General features: G+C 40.5%; 1 protein-coding gene across 6 annotated transcripts in view; it reads left to right on the top strand.

Annotated features, from left to right (window-relative positions):
- The window catches only part of UNC13B (unc-13 homolog B), a 208,235-nt gene that overhangs the window by 118,598 nt on the left and 65,694 nt on the right, over positions 1-23,943 (top strand). For all 6 annotated transcript variants that reach the window (XM_051804592.1, XM_051804591.1, XM_051804586.1 and 3 more), the window contains 6 exons: positions 2,727-2,773; positions 7,321-7,399; positions 9,138-9,212; positions 9,822-10,041; positions 18,275-18,502; positions 18,816-18,957. In XM_051804592.1, the coding sequence (XP_051660552.1) occupies positions 2,727-2,773; positions 7,321-7,399; positions 9,138-9,212; positions 9,822-10,041; positions 18,275-18,502; positions 18,816-18,957 (791 nt within the window). The remainder of the gene's footprint in view (positions 1-2,726; positions 2,774-7,320; positions 7,400-9,137; positions 9,213-9,821; positions 10,042-18,274; positions 18,503-18,815; positions 18,958-23,943) is intronic.

Genomic DNA, 23,943 nt, shown 5'->3' with positions numbered 1-23,943 from the left:
TCATTCATTTTACAGTATAAAGAAAAAATAGTTGCTTTGTGAAACAAAACCAAAATGTTTTCAAAATTGGTGCACCTCTGTTACATTTTTTTCTGTTTTTCACTTGCCTTCATGTTAATTCTTTTCTTCATGTTTGCTCAGAAGCCTTTCAAGCTGTTGAAGCCAATAATGATCCTACATTAATCTGGATCACGCGTCCTTCCTCCCCACACACACCTTAACTGTGGATACTGCATTACCTCTTCTACAGTCTCAAGGCATCAGTCCCTGTTTGATGGATGTCAGGGGCTGATTTCTTGGCATTTTCTCAGGGAGAAGGCTGCCTGGAGCGAATTACCTCTTTACATTGCTTTCAGTAGGTGATAACTCCTGTTCCTCTACACATCCATCACCTGCCTTGGCCCTGCATCAATATTGTCACTCACTGGAAGCTCTTTTGTTTTGTGCTGTTGTATCCAGATGACTTTGAATCTTGACCCAAGAGATGCTCTTTCTCTTGTTTTCTTGTTATTTGCATGACTAAAAGGCTTGGTAAAAGTAATTAAAATACATGAGCAAAAGTATAATTTATCTGGAACTCTTGGCACTTTTTACTTGGCATGTTTCAAATCTGGGAAACGATGGAGGTTTGTTTCCTAATTGCACTTTCTGCCCTCCCTGCATCCATATTCCTGGGTGTTATCTGTTGACTCATGATTGGCTGTAAGAAATGGTTATTGCTCAGCAAGTTAACAGCTTTCCCTGGATCTTTTTTCCCCTGGTCTACAGGCTGCAGTGAATAAGCTGTTTTGTGGTCTTTTAATGTCTCAAATATCACTCCTTTTATTTAGAGTTTCTCAGGTAAAGTGATTGAAAACTTGTTTGTTAAACTAATTCCTTTTGCCAATAAGCGTTGCCACCTTTGTTTGTCATTCTCTGTCATTCATCTCGGCTGAACCATCTGACGTCAAACTCAGTCCATTATAAAACCTTTGTCCCATTTAGTATTGCTTCCTAGCCACAGCTCTTCCAAGTGTTCAAAAGCAAAGGTAGAGTTGTCTTCCCCTGTGTGCTCAGAAGGATGTGGTTGCATTTGCTTCATGGAATCTTCTCTCTTGACCAGCAGTTGGTTTAGATCCCTCCAGAGGAAATGCAGGTTTCAGGCTGAGGGGTTTTGGAAGCACAGCTTGGAGCAGCGACATGTAGAGCACAATCTGTCCCTCGGGACCCTGGGGCCTGATGTGTCGCTCTGGTTGTGGGGAAACATGCACTGTGCTGGACTGTGGGTCTAGGCCTGCTCTGCAGGCCTGTCTGATCATGTAGAAATGTCTGTTCCATTGTTTATACAATGGAGTGTCCATTCCATTATGGATAATGTCATCTTGTTCAGTCTGTTTAAACATAAAATAATAAAAATTATGTAGTCTTTAAATCTGCCTGTCCCTGGAGTTGTTGGACTCACAGATACAAAGTTTGGCCTTATGCTTCTGTTCAAGCTGAGACCTCAGATAGAAACTTATTGTCCTTGGTTACTTCTGCTCTTCTTGGGAGACCTTGTCTGTCACCTGTGAACAATCTGAAGATGCACAGCTTACCCAAAGCACAGGACAAAAAAAAACAAAAAAGAGAACACATCCCCAAAAGAAATCGCTTTTATCCTTCATAAAATTGGATCTTTTTTCCTGACTCGTACTCCTTTACTTTGTTGATTCTCAGATTGTGAGTCCTATGGCTGGAAATACTTTTGTTTTCCACTGTGTCAAGTTGTAGCCTCCTTATGCTCTTGGCAGACGTCATTATCTGAGTTTGGAGTGTTAGCTATTAGCAGTGTGTCTTAGTCCTGTTTGAAACCAGCATTTCTTTCAGGGAGGGCAAGAGAATGTATGACCTCTAGCTGGAACAAAGAGGTTTTCATTTTCAGGTAACCATTTTCTCCTTATTCAGAACCTTTTTTTTCCTCCAGGTACATTGCAGGTGTTTAAGTACTTACCACTTTTAATGAGTCCACTGAAGATATTCAAAGAAACAGAATATCACTCTATAAGTACGATCCTGATATGAGCACGAGAACATGATTTGAATTCATAAATATGAATCTTCGTATTGGCAGTCTGTGGTGTTTTCCATCAGACTGTGAGATCCCAGTTCACCTGCAGTCATGTTGCAAGTACTGGCTCTTGTTTCACACCTGTTAGAAATTAAATACTTTGATATGAATGGGTGGAGCTGCAATGGGACCTCTCTGCTTAGGGGACTAAAGAGTCTTCACATTCGAGGATGAGCAAAACTCACAAGTGTTTGTACCAAGGTTCATGTTGGTCTGGTCTGTCATTTGTGCATTTCATACAAGTGCTTTTAATTTATAACATCTTCATTATGACCACATTCTGATTGAGTGGTGACCCGTAGTAATAGGAGCTCTCCAATAACTCATGTTGGTTTGGGTTGGAAAAAACCAAAAAGTTGGTCTTCGAGAATGCCTTTTGAATGAGGAGGTGCACTGAACAGGCTCTTCAGGTTCCAGTCCTAGGCGTTCAATGAAATTGCATAGCCTGTCTGTGTCTGTATGACTTATCCTGGCATCTTGGTCACTGGAGGTGCTTTAATGAGTTCATGTATGCATTTGCCAGCATGCAGTGACGTCCGTTACCCTTTCCTCAGAATACAATCCAAATACTTTTTTCTGGTATTTTCTGGTGTTTTTGGAAACTAATTTCATGTTGCTCTTTTCCCTTCCTCTCTTTAAGGGCCAAGATGTGTCTGATCCATCAAAACCACCCTGGCTCAAAGGAGGGTAAGTAGTGGTTTGAGACCTTATTTCCCTTTATTTATAATTACATTGAGGTCTGCAGTTCACTGTAAGTTAAAACAGCATTTCTAGTGTTTTAAATGAAGTAATTAAGTGGCCAAACCTCACTTAGAGCTAGGCTGCTGCTGTATTTCAGTCTGCTCTTAAGGAGCTGGAGGTGGCTGTGCTGCTCTTTGAGAACTGTGGTTAAAATCGAGGTTATACTTGCAATGTATAATCTGTAATGTATTGGTGGCAGGTGCTTATGGCAGTAGTATTAAATAATTGTTACTGAGCACCTCAGAGTGGTCTGGATGAAATTCTTTTTCCTAAATCAGTCACTTGTGCACCAGGAGGTTGAAAGAGTAGCTCTTAAAGACTGCTGTGTCTTTTGCTCTTAGAAGGAAAAGGTAGGTTTGGGTAAGTGTTCTGTCTTTGCAATGTTTTCTATGGTCATTATAGTAGTGAAAACTGCATTAACTCTAGAAATCATTGCAATTCGTATTTTTTTTAAAGCAGTGGTTATCATGCCTGATTTGTACAGATGAGAGTGAGGGGTCGTGGATTCTCTCCACAATGTCAGCAAATGAAGCAGACAGATCCTGATTGTAATTTCAGCATGACACTCTGCATAATAGGTGCCAGCATGGTAGCTTCCCTAGAATCCTCTGGGGAAAAAAAAAAAAGACAATGACACGTTTTACAGGCTGATCAGTTATGTGCCTGGTACATGACAAGGGTGATTCAGTTTGGTGGTGGGGCACTCATTAGGAGCTGACAGTCAGTAGCAGCAGATTTGCCCTGAAATCTCAGCAAGACGTTGTCTTGCTACACACTTAAGTTAATTCTGGTACTACTGAAGGAAGCTTCCCTAATAAAACGTGAAGATAAATTAGAGGCTTCATTATACGGCTTCCTGCTTTTGGAGTTATTGTTCTTCAGTGTTGGTATTCCCACAAAGCGTCACCTGCAGATGCCTGGAGCTGCCTAGCAACCCTGTGCTTTCCCAAGGAGCCCAGGACTTGGGTGAGCACACTGCTGGAGAACTGGCAATTTGCTGGAGCAGAAGACAGTGATTTATAGTACCTATAAGCAGCACCTTCTCCCACTTTAACATGGACACAGTGTACTCAGTTTATTGGTTCGTGCACACAAAATGACTCCCCAGCCTGAAAGATGAATACACCTACAGTCCTGAAATACTCAAAAATGTGTTTTGTCTATTCAAGCCAGTGTTTGCTCTGGTCTGTAATTTTTTCCTTTCTATGCAAGATGTAACAAAACAGTCTGGCTAATTTGGTTTTGACAAAAGTTTGTCATATTCACTGTATTCCCCATGCAAGGGATTTCTGGAGAAGGTGGTTGTGGGTGGTAAACCTTTTAATTCCACCCTTAGCCGCGTTGTGGCTTATTAGCCTCAAAGTATATTTAAGCATTTTTGTTTGTTCTTTCAATATGAAGATTAGAGTAGTGGTGTCCTTTGAAGGAAGTAGTCATCTTCTATCGTTGCAAACCACCTTTGCTTGCTTAAATTTTCAAGATTTAACGGAAGCTTCTGTGTGATAAAACTTGTATTAAAAGATGAATACACTCTTCAGGGTACTTTCACTTTTAGAATAATGCAACAGTAGCTCCCTGTCTGTAATCACTGGGTTTGGAGAGATCACTTCAAAAAAAGGCACAATTGGTATTATGGATCAGTCTCTGGGTGTAATATCTCATATCTATATAATTTATTTATTGGTGCATATCTTCTTCTCATACAGAAATGCTATTCACTCCTCAATAGAGCTCTTCATAATAATGCTATAAATATTACAGTCACTGCAGAGGAGAGTTACCCTACTACATATAAAACTACATATTTGAAGCACTGTCAGTTCCTCTGTCTGTGCAGACACTAATTTTATTAAGCAAGGTAGCAATTGTGCTTGAATAAAGAGACTTAGATAGCTGAAAGCACAACACTTTTGAAAATTAAGAATTGTTGCTATTCATTTATTTATTTGTTTGTTTATGTATATTAACAAGCTAAAAGCATGTCATCTGAGTGCGTATCTGTCTGTGTTCTAAGAAACTGTTCCTTCAGTGACAAGCGCAAGCACCTTTCAAATATGTTTGTCATCCTGGCCTACCACTGGTTCTCTCATAAACCTCAATCAAGCAAAAATATATTTGCAAGGAACCGAGTTGTAACTGGACATGTTTCTCCAGCACAATAATTTGTATGGGCTCACTTTGAACTTATAAAACATGCAATTTTAATGTTTTTTTCTTTCCTGGGAAATGTCAGAGTATCACAGTTTCCTCTCAATTGAATTAGAAAAAAAAACAACATTGGAAATCATGTAGAAAAGAAGTGTAATTTCGCAACTCTGCAATTGACTTTTAGCAGGAGCACTGACTCTGGATTATTACTTGTGATCATTTTGTTGCATCTTTTCATCTTATAGACTCTCCCTTTCTATTTTGTATATGCTTTCATAATTTAAGTGATTTGACACAAATCTTTGACCTCCACTTATCAGTAAGCTGTGTTGTGGCTTAAGTAATGCTGAGATTTGTGGCATTATCTGAGTAGTCTTCCATGACACCTATTTTACACCGAAAAAGTATCACTGATATCAGAAAGGATTTGTAATGTTAGGGCAGCAGACAAAATTCCATATTTAATCCCAGTAAGTCTGGCAGTAATATTTCTGGCAATATAAACACTGTGCAGATATCTCTTATTTCTTGATGTAGGTGAGAGATTTCTCTATATGTCAGAAAGGATCATGGCAGTGTGACTTGGGCAAAAAGTTTTTTCTTGAATTCTCTATTGGAAACGAGGACAGCCTCTAGTAAAAACACGGTGTTGCCTCTCTGTGAGGATTTCCAGTGTTGGGAAAACTGTTCTCATTCTTGGCCAAATATTTCAGTAGATTCAGTTAACTGCTGTAAACCTCCACCTTTCTCGTGTCTGAGTTTGCCTCCTTTCCCAGCGACTGCAGGTGGTGTGTCAGGAGCACAGAGGGGCTGTGTTGCCGTGCAAATGTGACTCATCCTGCGTGTGGAGCCAGCACAGTTTGCGCAGTTACACGTGACTGCTCACCTTCCCACCAAGCTCGTTCAGCCAGCAACAGCTGTCAGCTCAGCCCTGGCCCGGACATGTCACCCTCTCATGCCCCATCGAAAAAGTCAATTGTGTTTTTGCAATTCTGTCTCACATTTCTGTAATAATAGACTGTTTTCCTCTCTGGCACAGCCTTGTGCTGGTCTGTGTCGTGACAGCCTCATCTATCCTCGAGCATGGCCTGCTGTTATGTATGCTGTTATGGTCACCCTGGATTTCTTTTTTTTTTTCTTGTTTTTTTACTTTTGGCTGTATTTAACAAGTAGGTCCTGCTTTCTGAGGGTTGCCTCTTGTCACTTACCAGCCTCCCAATTTTCATAGCATATGCAAATTTGTAGTGGCAGTTTGATTTCCTAGATTGTTAGGAAAGGTAACTCTATATGTGGGTTTTATTGCGATAAGAACAGTTTGTCCCATATTCCTTTTTCCTGTAATTGTGGTGTCCTAAAGCATTTTGGCTGGGTCAGGTGTGCCAGATCAGCAAAACAAACAGGTTAAAAGGGCTATCCATTTTATCATACAAATGCCAAAAGGTGTAAACCAGTGTGGTATGGGGTGAAAACAAATGAGTAAGAATGGAGAGACAGAGGGTTCCTTACAGTCTCTGTAAGTCAAATAAAAGGCCTCAGGAACCATATTCCTAATCCTACCAAGGTGTGAGAGCAGCGTGGAGCTGGGAAAGGTGAGAGAGACAGTGAGAGGGGCTTTGCCTGGTGGGCTGAGTGTTCTTTGCATGGGGTCACAGCAGGGAAGTGTGTGCTCTGTTTCCAGCCTTAGCAAAAAACAGTGTCTAAATTCATTGCAGATGGATGCATTTGCTGGGGGCCTTTAAGCTGAATTAATAGATCTGCTTCAAGTACAGGATTACATCCATGTGGTGTTACCAGTGAACAGCAGGTTCCAGGTATACTTATCCAGTCTGGCATCGTCAGGTGGGAAGCAGATTATAGTGTTTTATTTCATCAGGCTCTGACTGTTGCTGGGATAATGGCTCTTTTGCTCCATTGCCACTTCCATCAGCAAATGGCAGCTCTTGGGTGTACAGGTCTGGATGGCTTGAAATGCTGAGCACCACAAATGGTCTCTTTCATAGAAATAAAAATAATCTCCTTTATCCTCAGATGTCAGGTTTTTCCTAATAATTATATGGACCTCAAGGGTTAACTATGTTCTAGCCTCGAATCAGAAGATGGGTAGCAGCATCCTGCCCCTGGGCTGATCCTCTTTGACATACTCCCTCCTAACCACAAACACCAGGCAGGAATGTCTGGATTGTTGTGCGTGAAGAAGATAAACACTTAATCGTTTTTAGCATTAACTTTACACTTTCTTAAGTATAATCTCCTGGCTGATTTTTATTCCTCCAGTAAAGCATCCCCCTCTTCACCCTTCTCAACCCTAAATTAATGAATTTTTTTTTTCCTTCCTGAATTTCCAGGCCTGCAGGTGGTCTCTATGGCATTGACAGCATGCCCGATCTACGCAAAAAAAAGCCAATTCCACTTGTCAGTGATCTGGTAAGAGATTTGTTTGTTTCTCTTCTGCCACATAGCCATTAGCGCAGCTGGCTTTACTTTTTCAGTGTATGGTAATGGTTTCTGTCACTTCCAAGAAGCTGAAGGTTTCCCATTTTGTTAAATTAATTCTTGTGCTAAAGGGTTAGGAGTTGTGCTTGAAAAAATCTCAGTGAGAATGAGCTACAGTTGTGTAGGTAGTTTCATTTGACAGAATGAAGGTATTTTTCATGTTCTTTTTCCTTGTTATTCTACAAAAAATATTTTATTATTTTCAGGCCTGCATTATTTTTAAGTGTTTTCCTAAAAATCTCATACCTTAGGGAAAGTTATAATGTCCATGTGAGGTTTGGCGACTCACCAGAGGGCTGGAACTTCAGAGGATAGATAAACGAGCATATGTGCTTGGATTTTAAAAGCTATTTGCAATATTGCCAGTAGGCTTCTGCACTGAGGAAGCACGAGAACCAAGCGAGTAATGAGGACAAGTTTCATATGCTTGTATGATATGGTGAAATAAGGCTTCTGCAGGACAAATGGTTTTCTGTTGGCTGTATTCAATACACGCAGCAATTTCATACTTGAGAGAAATGCTGTAACAGCTGAAAGACCAAAGTTTCCATATCCTGTAATTCATGTGAGAAGATGCATGCAATTTTCTCTGCCAGCTTATGCATGGGAAGCTTAGTATGTGTCTACTAACTGCTTGTATCTTAAATCTCTGCAATAATGGCATTAACTTGTGTTACTTCCCTTGAACGCTTTCATTCTCTCTCTTCACAGGCCATGGTAAGTGAAGCTAAAGACTATCCATTAAGTCCTCACCAAAAAAAACCCCCACCAAATTATTTTACCTTATTTCCCTTTCACTTCTTTTCTTTTTGAACCTGCAGTATTGCAGTGCATGTGTATCCAGCATTCTGTCCCGCTCCATCACTGGGAGAATGAACTTTTTCAGTCTGTCTTCAAACAGCATAAAGCAGAGCATAAATGGAGCCTTTTGACACAGTTTGATGATTTCAAAGCAAATGCTGCTACCTTAAATTTCCTCCTCTGCCTTCATCTAACCAGAGTGGCTTGCTGCAGAAATCCCGTGTATGCCACTGTGAAGTCCTGCAAAGGCACTGTCCTGTGCTGTCCACAGCTGCAAAACAGCATTAGAGTGGATGTGAAAGGCAGTTCTTTGAGGGGAAAATGCAGTTCATTGTGTTCAGTGATGGCCAATGAATGTGATACACCAGCACATTCAGATCTCTGCCCCCAACCCACTCCGCTTTTTTTTTATCCTGGTTATTTGTAATCTTTTTACTGTCATATTTTGGGGGTTTGTGTGTGTTGTAAAACTGAAAAAATAATGTCCTTTTGGATATGAATGAAGTTAGATATAGAAAAGTGAGTCTCCTGTGGTGGCCTTAGGCAATAGAAGAGTTATTATTGCTACCAGAACATAGAAGTGAAGATGGGAACCCAGGTTTATTTGGCAGTTCTTACCAGAGAAACATAAAAAATTTACTAGATTTAGACTGGTTTGGGGGAGATAAAAACAAGTTTGAAGACCTTTCAGAATATACATTTGACTCTTCTGATATGTGAGCTGTCATTTTAAGAAACCAACTTGAATGCAGTAGACTGCTAGTTTGATATCTGGCATGAGAGAGTCCACTTGCTCACATCTCTGGGCATGTAGTGCCATTGCATTCCTAAATATTGGTAGTGAATAACAAACTTTCTTCGTCCTTAGTCACTGGTTCAGTCCCGGAAAGCCGGAATTACCTCAGCAATGGCCACTAGAACATCTCTCAAAGATGAAGAACTGGTAAGTTGGGAGGGTTGCTTGGCTTCTATTAACTTTTAGTAAGCAAATTATGGGGATTTGACTCTCTGGGTTGCAGAGCCAGCTTCACAGAAATCTAGAAATATAGATGCAAGGCTTCCTGTATCGTTTGTATAATGAAACTAAACATGCAAAAAATAACATTAAATGTATCAATATAATGCCAAAAAATGTAGAACCATAAAATCACAGAACATGCTGAGTTGGAAGGATCATCGAGTCCAACTCTTGGCCCTGCACAGGACACCCCAAGAGTCACACCATGTGCCTGAGAGCGTTGAACTCAGTAATCTCACCATTTTTCCCTGTGCTATCTGCTGTGTGTGAAACTTGATTCATGCAAGATGTTCCTTGTCCACAAACCTTAATTCTTGTCTTTCAGCCTCTTCCACATTTTTAAATGCCTGGAGAGATGTTTTTGGAAGAGCAAGGGTGTCCTCTGACACCTCCTGTATACGTTTGATAAATTTGTCTACCTTGTAGATTTATTGCACCCCTCATCCATTTTTCTTTAAAATTCATGTATTAACCAGCAAAAATAGGCTCAGTCACCTTCCTGGATGTGGGTTTACGTGTACTCTTGCCTTTCAGAAATCTCATGTCTATAAGAAGACCTTGCAAGCCTTAATTTACCCCATCTCTTGTACAACCCCACACAACTTTGAGGTGTGGACAGCCACAACTCCTACGTACTGCTACGAATGTGAGGGGCTGCTGTGGGGTATCGCGCGGCAGGGAATGCGCTGCGGGGAATGTGGAGTCAAGTGCCATGAGAAGTGCCAAGACTTGCTCAACGCTGACTGCTTACAGAGTGAGTAGTGGCCAGTGGAGTGTGACTGTCCAGAAGTGCTGCCAGAGCTTTCCTAAATGTACTGGTGATATCTCAGGGATCAGTGAAGCTGCAATTATTAAAGTGACTGTATTTTCTGGAAAGGTGCCCTTGGGCTGAGCCTACCTCCATCGCCCTGTGGACACAGACACCAGTGATGCAGAAGAACTTTGCAGAATTATGCTTGATGTACTTTAAAAGAAGGTTTAATTCTTGACTCTTTCACCTCTGGTTGTTGGGTTTGGCTGACTTCTTGTTTGTTTGTTTTGTTTACTCTCTTTTTATCAGGTCAGGTGGTGTGTCTGCTAACATAATCCTGCATGGAAGAGAGGCAGTGGGCTGGGGGTGTGAGGGTGAATATTCTGACATGTGTTCCGTCCCCCCTGCCCTGGTATCCCAGTCATCATTGCTTGTTCCAGCCATCAGCCTGTGCCACTGTTTTAAGCTCTTCAGAGCAGCACTGAGTTCTAGGGGATAAGAGTCCATGACTAAGCTTGAATTCTCTGTTTAAAGGGCAGATCGGGCAAGTGTTTTGTCTTTTTAACAGTACGTTTTCCTGGCTGAATTACTTTGAGAACCAGGGCCTGAGTCAGCAGAAGTGGTGGGTCAGATACAGAGGTGGTGTTTGGGTCTATGGGCAGTATTTCATCTTCCTACTAGCATTTCTGTTTGTTTTGTTGGGTTTTTTTATTTCTGTGTTGTAAAAAACTAAGCCATCTCTTCAAGGAGCTTTGTGACTTTGCAGAATAAATGACACCTTACAGAAACAAGGGAGGACTTTAAAAGAAATTCGGTTAAAGAGAAAAAAAAAAAGAGAGAGAGAAAAGTATTCATTTAGACATCTGCCTTGGTCCCGTTATTTTTGTTTGCTTGTAAAACTGTTCTTAATTTGGTCTCAAATTTATATTCCTGCTTGAGAGCAAAATATCTTGGTCTAAATGGAATATGTGCCATATGTGTTAAATCTTGAGTAGGAAGGTGGGGCTGTTTCTGTTCACTCCTGCTTTTCTTGTCATTGCAGCTTGATGGACTAAATCTAAGAAATCAGGAAAGTTTCTGAAATGTAAACAGACTTATTGCAAATGCCTGTGAGCATTTAGGAGTTATAGGAATATAAAAGTCAAATCTTGTATCTGCCTCAGGTTGTAGTTGTTTGGGAAAGCCAGTCTGGATGATCCAGCAGGGGATACCAGTGGATCACAGATCACTTTTTTTTTCCTTACGGCTTTTCTTAACACTCCAAAAGGATATTGTTTGTACTTGTATTTTTGATATGTGCAGAGTCTTAAATTTGTCATAGTTAGGACTAGGACTGTTTGCAATGGCTTATTTGTAAGACACATCTGACAGACACTGGCAGAACTTCTCTGTCCCTCAGTTGCTTAGTGTTTCTGGATTTGTCTTCAAGGGCTGCAAGGTCAATTTAGAGCATTAGAACTGTTGCATCATTGGCACCTTGGCTTGTTGCGACCTTTTTGTGACCAAGCAAAGAGCTGTGGTGTTGCATTTGGTCCAGGAGAATGTAATCCAGCCATATATTAGTTTTCTGACAGAATCTGTTGCATACCCAGGATTTTGTAATGTTGCAAGGGATTTGTGATATCTCAGTATGGGGAAAATGCTACGGAGAGCAGAGGAAAATTAGGTTTTCACCAGCAGGGTGAGGAAACAGGCACAAAGCTTTTGAACAGAGCAGTGATCATAAAGTTGAAAACAATAGGAAACCCCCTGTTTCCCCTCCCCCCCCCAGTTTAAGAAATAGCTAATAATTGAGAGGAAATATGTTCCTGCAGAGAAGAGTTGTGACTATCCATATTCAAGAAGGGAGACTTCAGTCTGGGGTGGGTATTGGAGGGAGTTCAGTGGTAATGGAGAAAGTATGAGAATGTCTTGAGAGAGGATGGTATGAATTTGTTAATCTTTCAAAAGAGAGGCTTGGCAGTGTGGGACAGGAGGACAGGAATCATGCTCTTTCAAAAAAGTAAAAATAGGCATACAAGGTCTGTCCTGATAGAATGTTTCTGAGAGGATATTGTGGAGCCCATGGCAGAAGTGTAAGACGTGCATGTGGGGCACCTGCTATGATGCTGGCTTGCTCTTACACCTTACAGATGTCCATGGCCTAAAGCCTTTCTGAGCAGTAGATGTTTCATAGCCGGCAGTGTGGATTGGTTTAATCCTTGTTTGTGCTTGCAGCACGTCAGGCAAGAGGGTCATGAGCTGCGGGGGGAAAAAATGGTCTGTTTAGGCTTCCTGTTTACAAAAAAAAAAAAAAACCCAAACCCAAACATTGGCTAAATTTGCTGTAAGAAAATTAAAGGTAGAAGTAGAAGACAACTTCAGTGATTCAGATGCCTTGAAAACAGAGAGTCTCTGAAACAGTCTCTGAAGAATAACCATGGGGGAAGGATTTTTAGTCTCCAGTTGTAATTACATAAGCTTATGCAATGGACTGTGGGATGTGATGATGGCGATAAGTCTGTGTTTTTCCATGAAATAGAAGAAACAACTGGAAATTACTCTACTTTTCATATTTGGCAAAGCATTAAGAACTTGTTATTTTATTCAGAGGGTTGCAGATGTTTTCACATTTTCTTTCTGAATGTAAACTCAAGATACTTCATCGTGCAGAGTTATAGAAACAGAGAGGAAACAACTGAGAATATATTGGGCTTAAAACATGTGAATCATATAGAAAAGTGAAACCCAACCAAGCAAAAATTTTACTTACGGAGTTATTTGTAATCTGTCCAGTATCATAACAAGGAAGATAGAGAAACTGTGAACTGGGGTCTGCAGGATTACCCACTGCGGGTGTAGAGTGTATAAATAGCTGGGACAGAGATGTAAAGCAAACTGAAGATGGTAATTGTGTAATTAAAAGACAAAGAAGGTAGAGGATGGTGCTGGGAGATGAAGAAAATGGTGGAGTCCATATGTGAGTGTGCTTCTGAAATGGGAAAACAATTGTTATCAGTACTAGAAATCTATTAAAAGACATTTGCAGGCAACTCTGTTCTTTGCTTTGGCATGTTCATGCTAAAATCCTTCTAACTGGAACCCAAAAAGCCAGAAGAAACTGGATAAATTAATTTTGTTTCAATATGTGTTTGAAGAACATAGTCTGTGCTTGAGGAATGAGAAATAGCGGTTCTGGTGGACAAACAGCAGTTTAGAGATCCAATAAATTCAAGACTGAACTTTCTTGTTTACTGAACTCAGGAGGGATTTTTTTCCTAACAGAAGCTTTATTGTTGCTGTTGGCAAAAAACCCCAAACATTCTGAGGATGTATCTTCACTTAGGTCTATTTAAGGCTTCCAGAATATGTTGCAACGGAGTAAAATGAATTTTCAGACCGGTAACAAATACAATTCTGTTGATTATACCTTGATGCCTCAGGATACATCTTCACTTCAATCTCTGTAAGTCTTCCAGAAAATGTTACACTGGAGTAAAATGAATTTTCTGGCTGGTTACAAATATATTTCTGTTGTCTATAGCTTAAAATTTTGATAGACACCTGGAGTTTCATTCCTTAGAATCAAAATGTGCTGTTTATTCATCTTCTTTCCTTCATATCTTTCTGGGGGAAATAAAATACCTCTTTCCCCAAGTCTGTTAGAATTAAGTTTGATTATTTCTTCTGAGGGTACTTTTCTAGCTCTCCATATTTTTAAGAAACTGAGTATCTGATACATTCAACAAACATATGGGGCTGCACTGATGAAATACTCAAATTCAGCAATGCTTTGTTGCAATTTGAATCAGAACCCATTTGCAGACTGGTTCAGCGGGGCTGTTCCATGAACTGGTGATGTCTGAAGTGCAGTAAACTGGAACCAGCCACCTGGTTTACAGTATTGTAGGCACTGAGAAGTTATTATTCTGATGATAGGGCTCCTACCTTTTTACCATAAGCTCATAAATACTTGCGCAAGGGATGGTGCTCTCTTTTTAGCCTTCTGCTATTCTTGAAAGTGGTGGAAATCTCTGCTATATGGATAATTTCCTTTCTTGCTTGGGTGAAAATGGATAGAAGGATGATCTTTAGCATCCCCATAGCATGCAAAGGTTTTGGAAAAGGAATTTTATCTCTTGCCTTGAGCATTGGTGTAGTACTAACTAAATCAGAGTGGGTTGGGCAACGTTGGTATCAAAGGAAGAGTAAATTTGGGGATGGATGTGTAGGATACCAAGGAACAAATGCATAGAAGTAGTTGTGAAGTGGGTGGAAGGGAAGGACATTATGCTAACAAGGTCCCAGTAAAAGAGGCCTGTACAGTTCAGGACTAACTTTTGAAAAGCCATAGTAATCTGTGTCTATAATTGTGTCTTGGGTGTTTTTTGTAGTTATGCTAATCTAGTCCTCAGTATATTACAGTTAAACTTGAGAAAAGAAAATGTCTTGGGATAACAGAATCTGGTCCTCTGGAGGTCTTGAAAGTGAGGAAATGAGATCTCAAGCTTCAAACTACTCTTGAACATGAAATCTGTAGTTAGCTAAACCTTGGAGAAGTTCACACAAGCCATCAGGACTACATTACCAAATACCCTGCTTTTGAACTGTTTTGACTTCTGGGTTCACCTCTGGGCATGTTTAGTGCTTTTGACTCATGACTGGAAGGCAGGTGTGTTTGTTGCTTTTTGGGTGAGAAACTTGTATGTATTGCACTGTGAATTCAGAGGCTGCAGTCCTGAGACCAGGTCAGTGAGTGGACTGTTAGTGAGACCAATTAAGTCACTCTGTGATGATCATCTTGGCTTCTGGGTTGAATGATGATTAGACACCATGTTGAGGAACATTTGTTTGCTCCCAAAGTTCTATGTAGGAAAATATTTGCACAGAGGGAGGAAGGGATACCTTTATTTGAAACTTGAATATCTATTTTAAGTTTCAGGAATATATAATTTCTAAGCATTATCCGCCTACTGAACAGCTGCCTTCAATCCTGCCAGTGTTGCTTTCTTGACTTTTTCTTGTTAAAGCATAGAATAACAGCACTGGTGGTTTACTAATAGCTGTATCAATACAATTCCCAATATAGACATATTTGCTTTCTGTTTCCAGTCATAAATTCACTCATCCTTCAGTCCTAGAAAGGAAGAGAGAAAGAAAACCCAGAACCATTTCTATAGTACTGTACACATTCCTTGTATATTCAGATGCCTGTCAGTTGCTATTCACAGGACTTGAAAAGCTGATCCACTGGCCAAAACCCTCTTTGCAGCTTGAAGAAACACAATCCCAGTCCAACACCAGGAAAAGCATCCTCTGCCATTCAGTATAATGACATGTTTTGGGTTTAAAACACATACATCATAGTTAATTAGTCCTGCAGTGGTTGTTTTGGAAATGCTCTTGGTTTTGTACCAAGAAGCAGATGTTAAAATTAAAAGTGTGTTGTTGAGACAGCAGAACAGACATTCTCTGTTCTTTATTAGTCTGAATTGTTAAATAAGGTGTCTGTAGCTCAGGGAGAGATCGATCAGGGAAGGAATAATGGAGCTGCCATATCTGGGCAAATTATTTGGGCAGAGTGGGGAAGCAGCATGTCCTCTGAAGGCAGAGCCAAGCCTTGGAGGTGACTAAAGAGAGGGCTCTAGGGGTCTCTGTGACATGGCTTACATGTCGTGCAACCCAGGGTGCCCTGGACTGCTGCTAGGCTTGCAGAGGGATAAATCCACTGTGCAAGGTATCTGCAGGTTGTGGGGATGTTAAGCTTGTTTTTAACTAGAATTCCTCCATTTGTCCAAGTTTGCATTCTAAAGCACCATTTGAGGCTTCTGGGGTGTTTGTATTAAGGCAGTGATGCAGATCATGCTACCCCAGAACTATGGTAGTTCTTGTCCCAACTCACTGATGGACAGGGAAACATTTATATTCACAAGCTGCCTGGCTAGTAATTTATTTAAACAATTATTCAGAAATGGAGCATTCCTTTCATGCATAACAGAAACTCTTAATGTTTGAATTAGGTTCTTAATTTCCTTAAACTCAGAAAGGTCAGGGCACAGCTGGTTTCTTTGGATCACAACAGATTTCAGAATTCCAGCCAGGAAAGGCAAATTGTTCAGTTTGGCCTTTCCTGATTTCCCAGTAATTTTCTGTAGCTCTGTATATACAGTATAGAGTCTACCTCCATCCCCAGAAGACTTAGTTCTGCTAAAACTGAATAGCACTTCTTATCTGAAGTTCAAAGTATAGCCCCTGGTATAATTTTGGTCTCATATTCCTTTAATAAATGTTAGGTTCATCACCGGTGAGTAGAAACAGCAGGGACTGCGTAATTAATTCCAGTGTTTGATTTCATTTCATCTTAAGCCAACAACAGGAAACTGTGGGGCATGTACATTTTATTGTACTAAATTAAATACTGAACATCAAGCCTCTAGCAAGAGAAATGAAAAAATACTCAGGTAATGTAAAATTATGGCTTGTTTTACACCCAGGTCCTTAATAGCATGCCTTGTTACGCAGTGTCCTCAGTGAACTTCTGACACTTCAGCGGCCACAGTTTTTTCCAAACTGTGTTTTTGTTCTCTTTGGTGTGGATGGTGGAAATTATAGTAGAGTTTTGTTTCTTTATTGAAGTGAATTGAGTCAGGGTGAAAGGTGTTTGAGTGAGGGCCCTAGACATGAGTGTCTTCAGGCAGCACTAGTCACTGGGCACCCTGTTGACAACAACCTGCTGACAAGGTTGCCTGTTATGTTGTCCTGCTGGGGGTCCTGTGTGAGTGTAAATATATATTTTGTTCATATTTAGTCTCTACCTGCTGAAACAGTTTCATATGCAAAACTGTAATACCTTATATTAAAGGTGCTCCAGATATCATATTTGCCCACTTCTTCTGGAAGAAAACAGTTTTATGTATCTTTGTGATTGGTGGCTCCCTTTGCACACACCTATACCTGCTTTAATACATATTTTTTAAGGTAATTTAATTTTGGTGAACATCTGAATGAAAATAACTTTTCTAGGACTAAACTTGCTTTAATTAAACTATCCTGGAGAAGAAAAACAAGCAAAAGCACAGTACATTAAAGAGAAGGATTATGATTGAATGTGTTCACGAGACTTTTGTAGCATTCTGACTTAATCTGATTTAAGATCATAACTTGAAATTGCTGCAGACAGTGGGTAGAGAGGCAGTGTGCAATCTTGTGTTCCTGTTTTTCATTTCACACCTGAGTTATCTGCTCTGTTAGCTCATGTCAGTGCTTTCATTAATGCATGTCTCACATCTGACACAATAGTCAGTCTTTAAATTTTGACAGTAAAAATGACTGTCAAAATTGAGTAGGAAGCAGTCAGTTGTGGGAGTAGTCTTATCTCATGATGTTATAAACTTCTAAATTTTGTAAGCAGTATGCAAGCGTCCAGTGGGTTCTTTTTTTCCAGATCCAGTTGAATACCTATGCAGTTACAGACTCTGTACCTGGCTCTTGTGTTTCCAGCTGCTGGATACTGTACTAGTGCCCCATACCTATGATGGCTCAAGGTTTTAACTATTGAATTTGCTACCTTAAAGGTATTTATGATAGTTAATATACCTGTGTAATTCTAGAAATGGATGATCTGAATTGTCTCCATACAAATTGATAAAATAGAGTGGCATCCAGAGAGGCACTTTGTGTGTCTGCAGCTTGATGCCTGATCCAAACAGGGTGGTTCCAGGCAAAATGAGACAGAGATTTGCAGTGACCCTGTGCTGAACAGGGAGTCGTGTGGCACACGTGGGTAGGAAATGCCAACAGTGTTGAGCCATCTGAACTTCTCTTCAGTGGTGCTGAAGTGCAGCTTTGAGACAAGCTCATAGATACTATTTGTAATGGGGGTCCTATGTCCTCTTCTTAGCACTTGCCCAAGCAGGGATTTATTTCTTCAAATCAAGATAAGGAGAGCAGGGGGCATGCTGATATCTGCTGCTAATGTAAGAACCTCATTTCTGAGTCTTCCTCAACTGTAAGGGTATTAAATCAGCCTGTTGTCAGGAGAGCAATCCGATCCCGGATTACAGAGGAACTATCCCCTCCCAACTCCAAATGGTCCCGATTCACTGTGCATATGTTGAAACTGGGGGGAATGAGTGTAAAATAGCAAGAGCCATGATGTGGAGGGTAACTCATAGCTTTGATCCTGCTGTCCAGACAGTGAAACACGATCTTCTGCTTGTTTGTTTCTGATGAGCATTGCATGTTTCCTGGTGCACAGGAGCAGCGGAGAAGAGCTCAAAGCACGGAGCTGAAGACCGAACCCAGAATTTCATCATGGCAATGAAGGATCGCATGAAAATCCGGGAGCGGAACAAGCCAGAGATCTTTGACTTGATCAGAGATGTGTTTTGTGAGAGCAAAATGACACATGCGCAGCAGATGAAGACAGTGAAGCAGAGTGTGCTCGATGGCACCTCAAAATGGTCAGCAAAGATCACGATCACCGGTAAGTGAGGGAGTCGTGGGTTCTCTTGGTCTCACTCGGGAGCCTGAAGTTAGAGACAGTTGGTGTGAAGGTAGGGAGAACAGAGAGGAAGGGCTCCTCTGACCTGTGTCTCCTTCTACTCAGTGTACATACAGGTAGCACATGGAGATGTTGCTACTGCAGGCACTGTAGTGCGCCATAAGCTGAGGCTCATCAGAAATGCTCTCATGAGTGATATTCCTGTTTCTCTGGCATTATGAGCTGCTGCTTCACATGGTGTTCAGCCACATTGTCTTGTTGCATGGTGGTGGTAACCCTTCTCTTTTCCTTTCAGTGGTGTGTGCTCAGGGTCTGCAGGCCAAAGACAAGACTGGGTCCAGCGATCCGTATGTAACCGTTCAAGTGGGTAAAACAAAGAAGAGGACAAAAACAATTTTTGGGAATCTGAACCCTGTATGGGAAGAGAAGTTTTACTTGTGAGTGCTCTTGACTCTCACTCCCATTTTACCTGTTTGTACAGTCTATGCTTTGACAGCTATGTCTTCTCTGTCAGAATGCATTCCCACATCACCTCTAATCTGGGATGGTTCTATTTTTGCTCTGTGTGTGTGTGTTCGTGTGGAGGGTTGACATCTTTAACAATGTATGTAGTGCACACCTATTTATCCCATCTGTCTTCCTTTTGTATATACAAATTGTCTGCCTTCTGAACACTTTTATATTGATGTTTCTAGAGAATGCTAGAAAGAAAGGAAAATATTTAAGTCAATGACTATTGTTCCTGGCTAACAATATTCTTTGTAATATGAGAGCAAAATTCATGTAAAAGACTAAGCAAACTTCCTGTGACATGTTGTTGTGACCTGCTACTGGTGTTTGGCAACAAATTTAAAGGTAATTAGTTGTCAGTTGTCTGTCACACCAGCAGTCTCTTCTTTCAGTTTTGGAAAATCAATTTAACAATAACTTGAGGGAGTCATTGTTTCTTGAGGGAGCTTTTAAGATGACCAAGGTATTGATGTCTGAATCGAAAGCAAAGAGTGGAGACACAATTCTTTAGATATGAGCTACACTCAGAATACATTGTTCCATCCTGCTTTTATTGAATAAGTAAACAGTACCCTCAATTTGTCATTGAACGTGTTATAAAACAAAATGGAGACATGAAATCCAGCAAGCGTTTTCTGAAGATTCTGGATGATTTCATTTGATCTCAAAGATCTTTATTTCCTTTAAGGTGTAAGCTCTTCCTTCTTACCATCTCCTACCTTCCTTCTTTTATTTCCCTGTTCTTCCCTAAACTGCTTGGCAGTTGATCTCTCTGCAAAATGCAATTTGTTTGTGTTTTAAAATCAGAGTTATATCAGCGCAGCTCTGTCTTTGCAGTGTACAGTACAAACAAAATTATTTTTAAGCAGTTTTGAACTACTCATTAACGTCAGAAAAATCTTAGTGCTATTTTGGGCTAGTAAGCCCTTGACTTTATTCTTAGTTTAATCCAAGGTAACATTGCTGCTTGGTAAGTAGTAAGTATGCTTAGGTGCCATTTGAATAACTCTAGTCACAATAGCAGTAAGTCTGTGTGGGAGCCTTAAGGACCTTGATTTACCATGCCAAGTAGTTACCATGGTATTTGCAGTGTGTTCCCTTCTAATTTTAGGAGCTTCAACAAATACTCTCTTTAAAGATAGATAGCACAACGTGATAAATGTCACAGTTTTAACGGTGCCGCTGTTTAGACTTCATCGCCATGTCTGTGATTCAGCAGATAACATGCTGTTGGGCTTTAGAGTTGGTGCTACTTTCTGTCTTGCCTATGGTATAGGTGTTGTCTTAATTTCCTTGGAATCCCAGGGGGACATGCAGGGAAGGAGCACAGTGTCCAGACTGATGGCAGGAGAGCATTCAGTTCTGGATTCAGTGTGTCATTTCATGAGTAGGTGTCAAAGCTCATCTTCTGCTGGGTGAGGAGAGAGTCACTTAGAAGTGTGTGCAGCACTGGTCTTCTACACGCCCATCTTTCTATTTTGAAATTATGGATCTTTTTGCAGCTTACAACTCTTTAGAAAATTCTAAAATTTTCTACCCCATAATGAAATGGAAATTTAAATCAACATATGCAAGCCAAAAATACCCACTACATACCAAGCTTTTTTATAAGAGATTGTCAGGACAATCAAGAGATTGTCAAATTTAAAGGCTTTGGCAGGGGGGTATCTTTCATTCTTAGAAAGAAGTTAATTTCTTATAGTGAGAGAAAGGTGTACTGGTGGTTATTGAAAGCTTTGCAGTAAACATATGAAAAGTTTGGTGTTCAAAATGGTTTAACGTTTCAACAGGAACAAGAGAGGTCAGTTACTAATATGCATGTCAGCTATTGCTATTCCTTTTCTGTTTGGCTTGGTGGACTTGTTTGTAGCTGGTGTTCATTAGGCACAGTGCCTTTTATATGAACACAATTTCAGTGTCTTTTCAAAGGTTGGATATAGAGCCAGAAATCTCTGTGCATCAGTCATTATAATTATAGCATTGTTATTGTAATCCATGGCATGAATTAAGGCAGACTATGTACAGCTGAGTGATAGAGTTCTTTCTACAGACTCAGTGAAGTTTATTAAAAGCAGCTTAAACAAGTTTTAAATTTTTAAGGCAGCAGTAGCCTATTTCAAATCGGGGTTTTTTATGCTTATGCACAGTGATGGATGGAAAAGTATATTAACTTAAATACCTCTCCTAAAAATGGCTTTGTTCCTTTTCCATATATTCTCAGGAAAAAAAAAATGTTGTGGAAGGCTTGACCCAATTTAGGAGTCCAGATTTAGAACCGTATTTTAGAAAAGACAAGGTTGAAAGCACTTTGGGTTTCCATTATAGGTGCTATTTAGGTCATTACTAGCCTGTGTAACTGTAGACATCTGCTTAGATTAATGACCAGTTCTCACAGTGTATTTCTGTTACCTGAGCAAGTGATTTCCAGGTCCTGTTTCTGTCTGAAAATTATCTCTTCGTATGTTTACATCTGTAGCTTTAGGAAATGTGTTGTTATGGAGAGATTTTTGTATATTTCACTGGAGTTTGAAGACCTTTGAAAATATAAGGTGTTGATTTTTCTGCCAAGTTCAAAGTGTTGCTGGCTTGATGCAGAGTCTCTGCACATATGGTGCCTGGCAGCAGGAAGCTTGATGGGGAAAGCTTCAGCCATTCCTGCAATACAAACGTGTTGTTCTGTGAGCACACACCCTGCTTTCCTTGGCTTTACATCCCTTTCCCTTTCGCAGTAAACCCCACTTTCTTTCCTCTAGTTATGATGAGCAGACTTATAGGTGGCTTCCTTCATTTGCCGGGTGCCTTCTCCTCTGTGCCCTCAGCTCTCTTCCCTTGCCTTGAATTCTGGCTGGACAGAAGGCAGCAAGTGTCCTGCCCACAGTTGGATTCCGAGTTGTCTGTATGGATTGGTCCATGGGGGCCAGCTGGCTGCAGGCTTTCCAGGGACAGCAGCTGGTATGGGTTTCTCTTCTCCATCTAGCTGTTATTTTTTCACAAAAGTTGTTGGAATTTAGAAGCTTTCATAACAAGTCTGTGTAACTCTCATTTCCTCAGGAAACAGTCCAGTAATATTAGAGGGAAGCTATTTTTGCCATATTCAGTGCAATTAGAACAAGACAGTAATTCCCCATTTAGTTGTGTTTTGGACTGTCAGTGGAAATTGCAGGGTTCCTGGCATCTTTTTTTTTTTATAAAGGCTGAAGCTGAGCATCCATTTGCATGGTTTACAATAGCAGACAGCATTTAGGAGGATAAATTTGACCGCAGGACAGAGTTTCCACTTTAAAGGGAGAGCTCTGGGCTTGTTTGGAGGTTGCTGGTCTGTACCTGTTATTCAGGGAACATCGTAGTCTTTAATGACTATGAACACTACAGGTTACTGGATTCAAACAGGATGTTGCCATTTTTCTTGGCCTGGGTGCAAAACTCGTTCATTTTACGGTAATACCCCCTTGAAGTTGGATGGTCTGAGTACAGCTGTGCCTGAGGCTTTGAATGGTGGGTATGAAATCATTGCCTGGAACAGATTACATTGTCACTGAACAGTTTGCAAGAGGCATGTTTTATTCTTTCTCACTGCAGAAGAATAACTGAGTTAAAACAAATGCAGTGCCTCCTGCAAGCAGATAATCAGTATTTTACTAGGACATGCGGAGCCCACATGATGCACGTTCCTGTTAATCCTTTGGGAATGGTGCTATTGCTCAGCTAACCACTGGTTTGTCACACGAAAGCTTCTATTTCATTCCCCAATTTTCCTTTCAACTGCTGAGCCTCTTGTCAAGCTCAGCATCTTTCAGTTATCTCTGTGGTTATATGTGACTGTTCCAGAGCTGTATTTTAGACTTCCCCTTCTGAGACCACTGTATTTATAAATGTCACTGCAACTCTGCTCCTCAGCCTCCCTTCACTGTGTTGCAGGGGCCATCCAGTTTTCCTTGCTTTCTTTTTTCTCCAGGTACCACAGATACTGAAACTGGCACTCTGATAAAATACCACTTGTTTCCCTGCTCAGTTACCAATGTGAGACTTAAATTTGATCGCAGAGTTGAGGTCTTGCAGCAAGCACCTGTTGGAAAGCTGAATTAATGTAACTAAGGGTGTAATGCTCAGAATCACTTTATCTGCTCTCTGTAGTTAGAACTGCACCATTAATTTGTCAGTTGCTGTTGTAGCACTGGGTAACAGCAAATGATTAGACTTGTTCCCCTAAGAAAAGAGCTTCATGACAGTAAGAACAGAAAACTAATTTCTTTGTTCTTAGTAACAACTGGCTCTCAGGGCATATTATTGTGCTGTCGTGCTTAACTTCTAAGGTACTAAGGATTTTTCCTCTATTCTCTTACCACTCCAATTTTGCCTGTGGTGTTTTCTCCCCTGTCCTTTCTTCTCCCCAGTAGATGAGTCTTATCATTGTTTAAAAGTGAACATGTTCTAAGAAGTTTTCTGCCTTCCATTCCCACTGAGGTTGGCCACAACAGAGCTGCCATGTCATGACACTTCATTTGAACCATATTCAAGTCTTCCGGCTTTTTCAGCAACACTATTTCTCCAAACAATTTTTTTTCCTGCTCTCTCTGTATGTTGTTATAACTTTTTACTGGACCTTCTCATACTTGACTAAACTTTCTTGTTTTCCTTTGTCATTTTCCAAAAAAAATCGCTTCTGCTTTTTTTTCAAACCGTGCTCCTCAGGAGCAAAACTGTCCTCCTAAAATGATCACAGGTCCTAAAGTATTGGCTTCTGCTCTCTCATCCATTATTTCTGCAAGCAGCTCTGCACTTTCTTTCTTTCTTTTTCTCTGTCATTGTCTGAAATGTCCACTGCCCCAGACTGTGAAACTTTACAGGCCCTCCTTGAGAGCTGCATCAGCCATGACACTGAAAGGAAACTGCTCACAGAATATGGACATATA

Source organism: Manacus candei, unplaced genomic scaffold (assembly GCF_025592945.1).
Source record: "Manacus candei isolate 608988 ecotype Guabito, Panama unplaced genomic scaffold, ASM2559294v1 h1tg000061l, whole genome shotgun sequence".
In the NCBI taxonomy this organism is placed as follows: domain Eukaryota; kingdom Metazoa; phylum Chordata; class Aves; order Passeriformes; family Pipridae; genus Manacus; species Manacus candei.
Note: the sequence above shows the minus strand (reverse complement) of the source record. Positions and strands in the feature narration are given on the sequence as shown.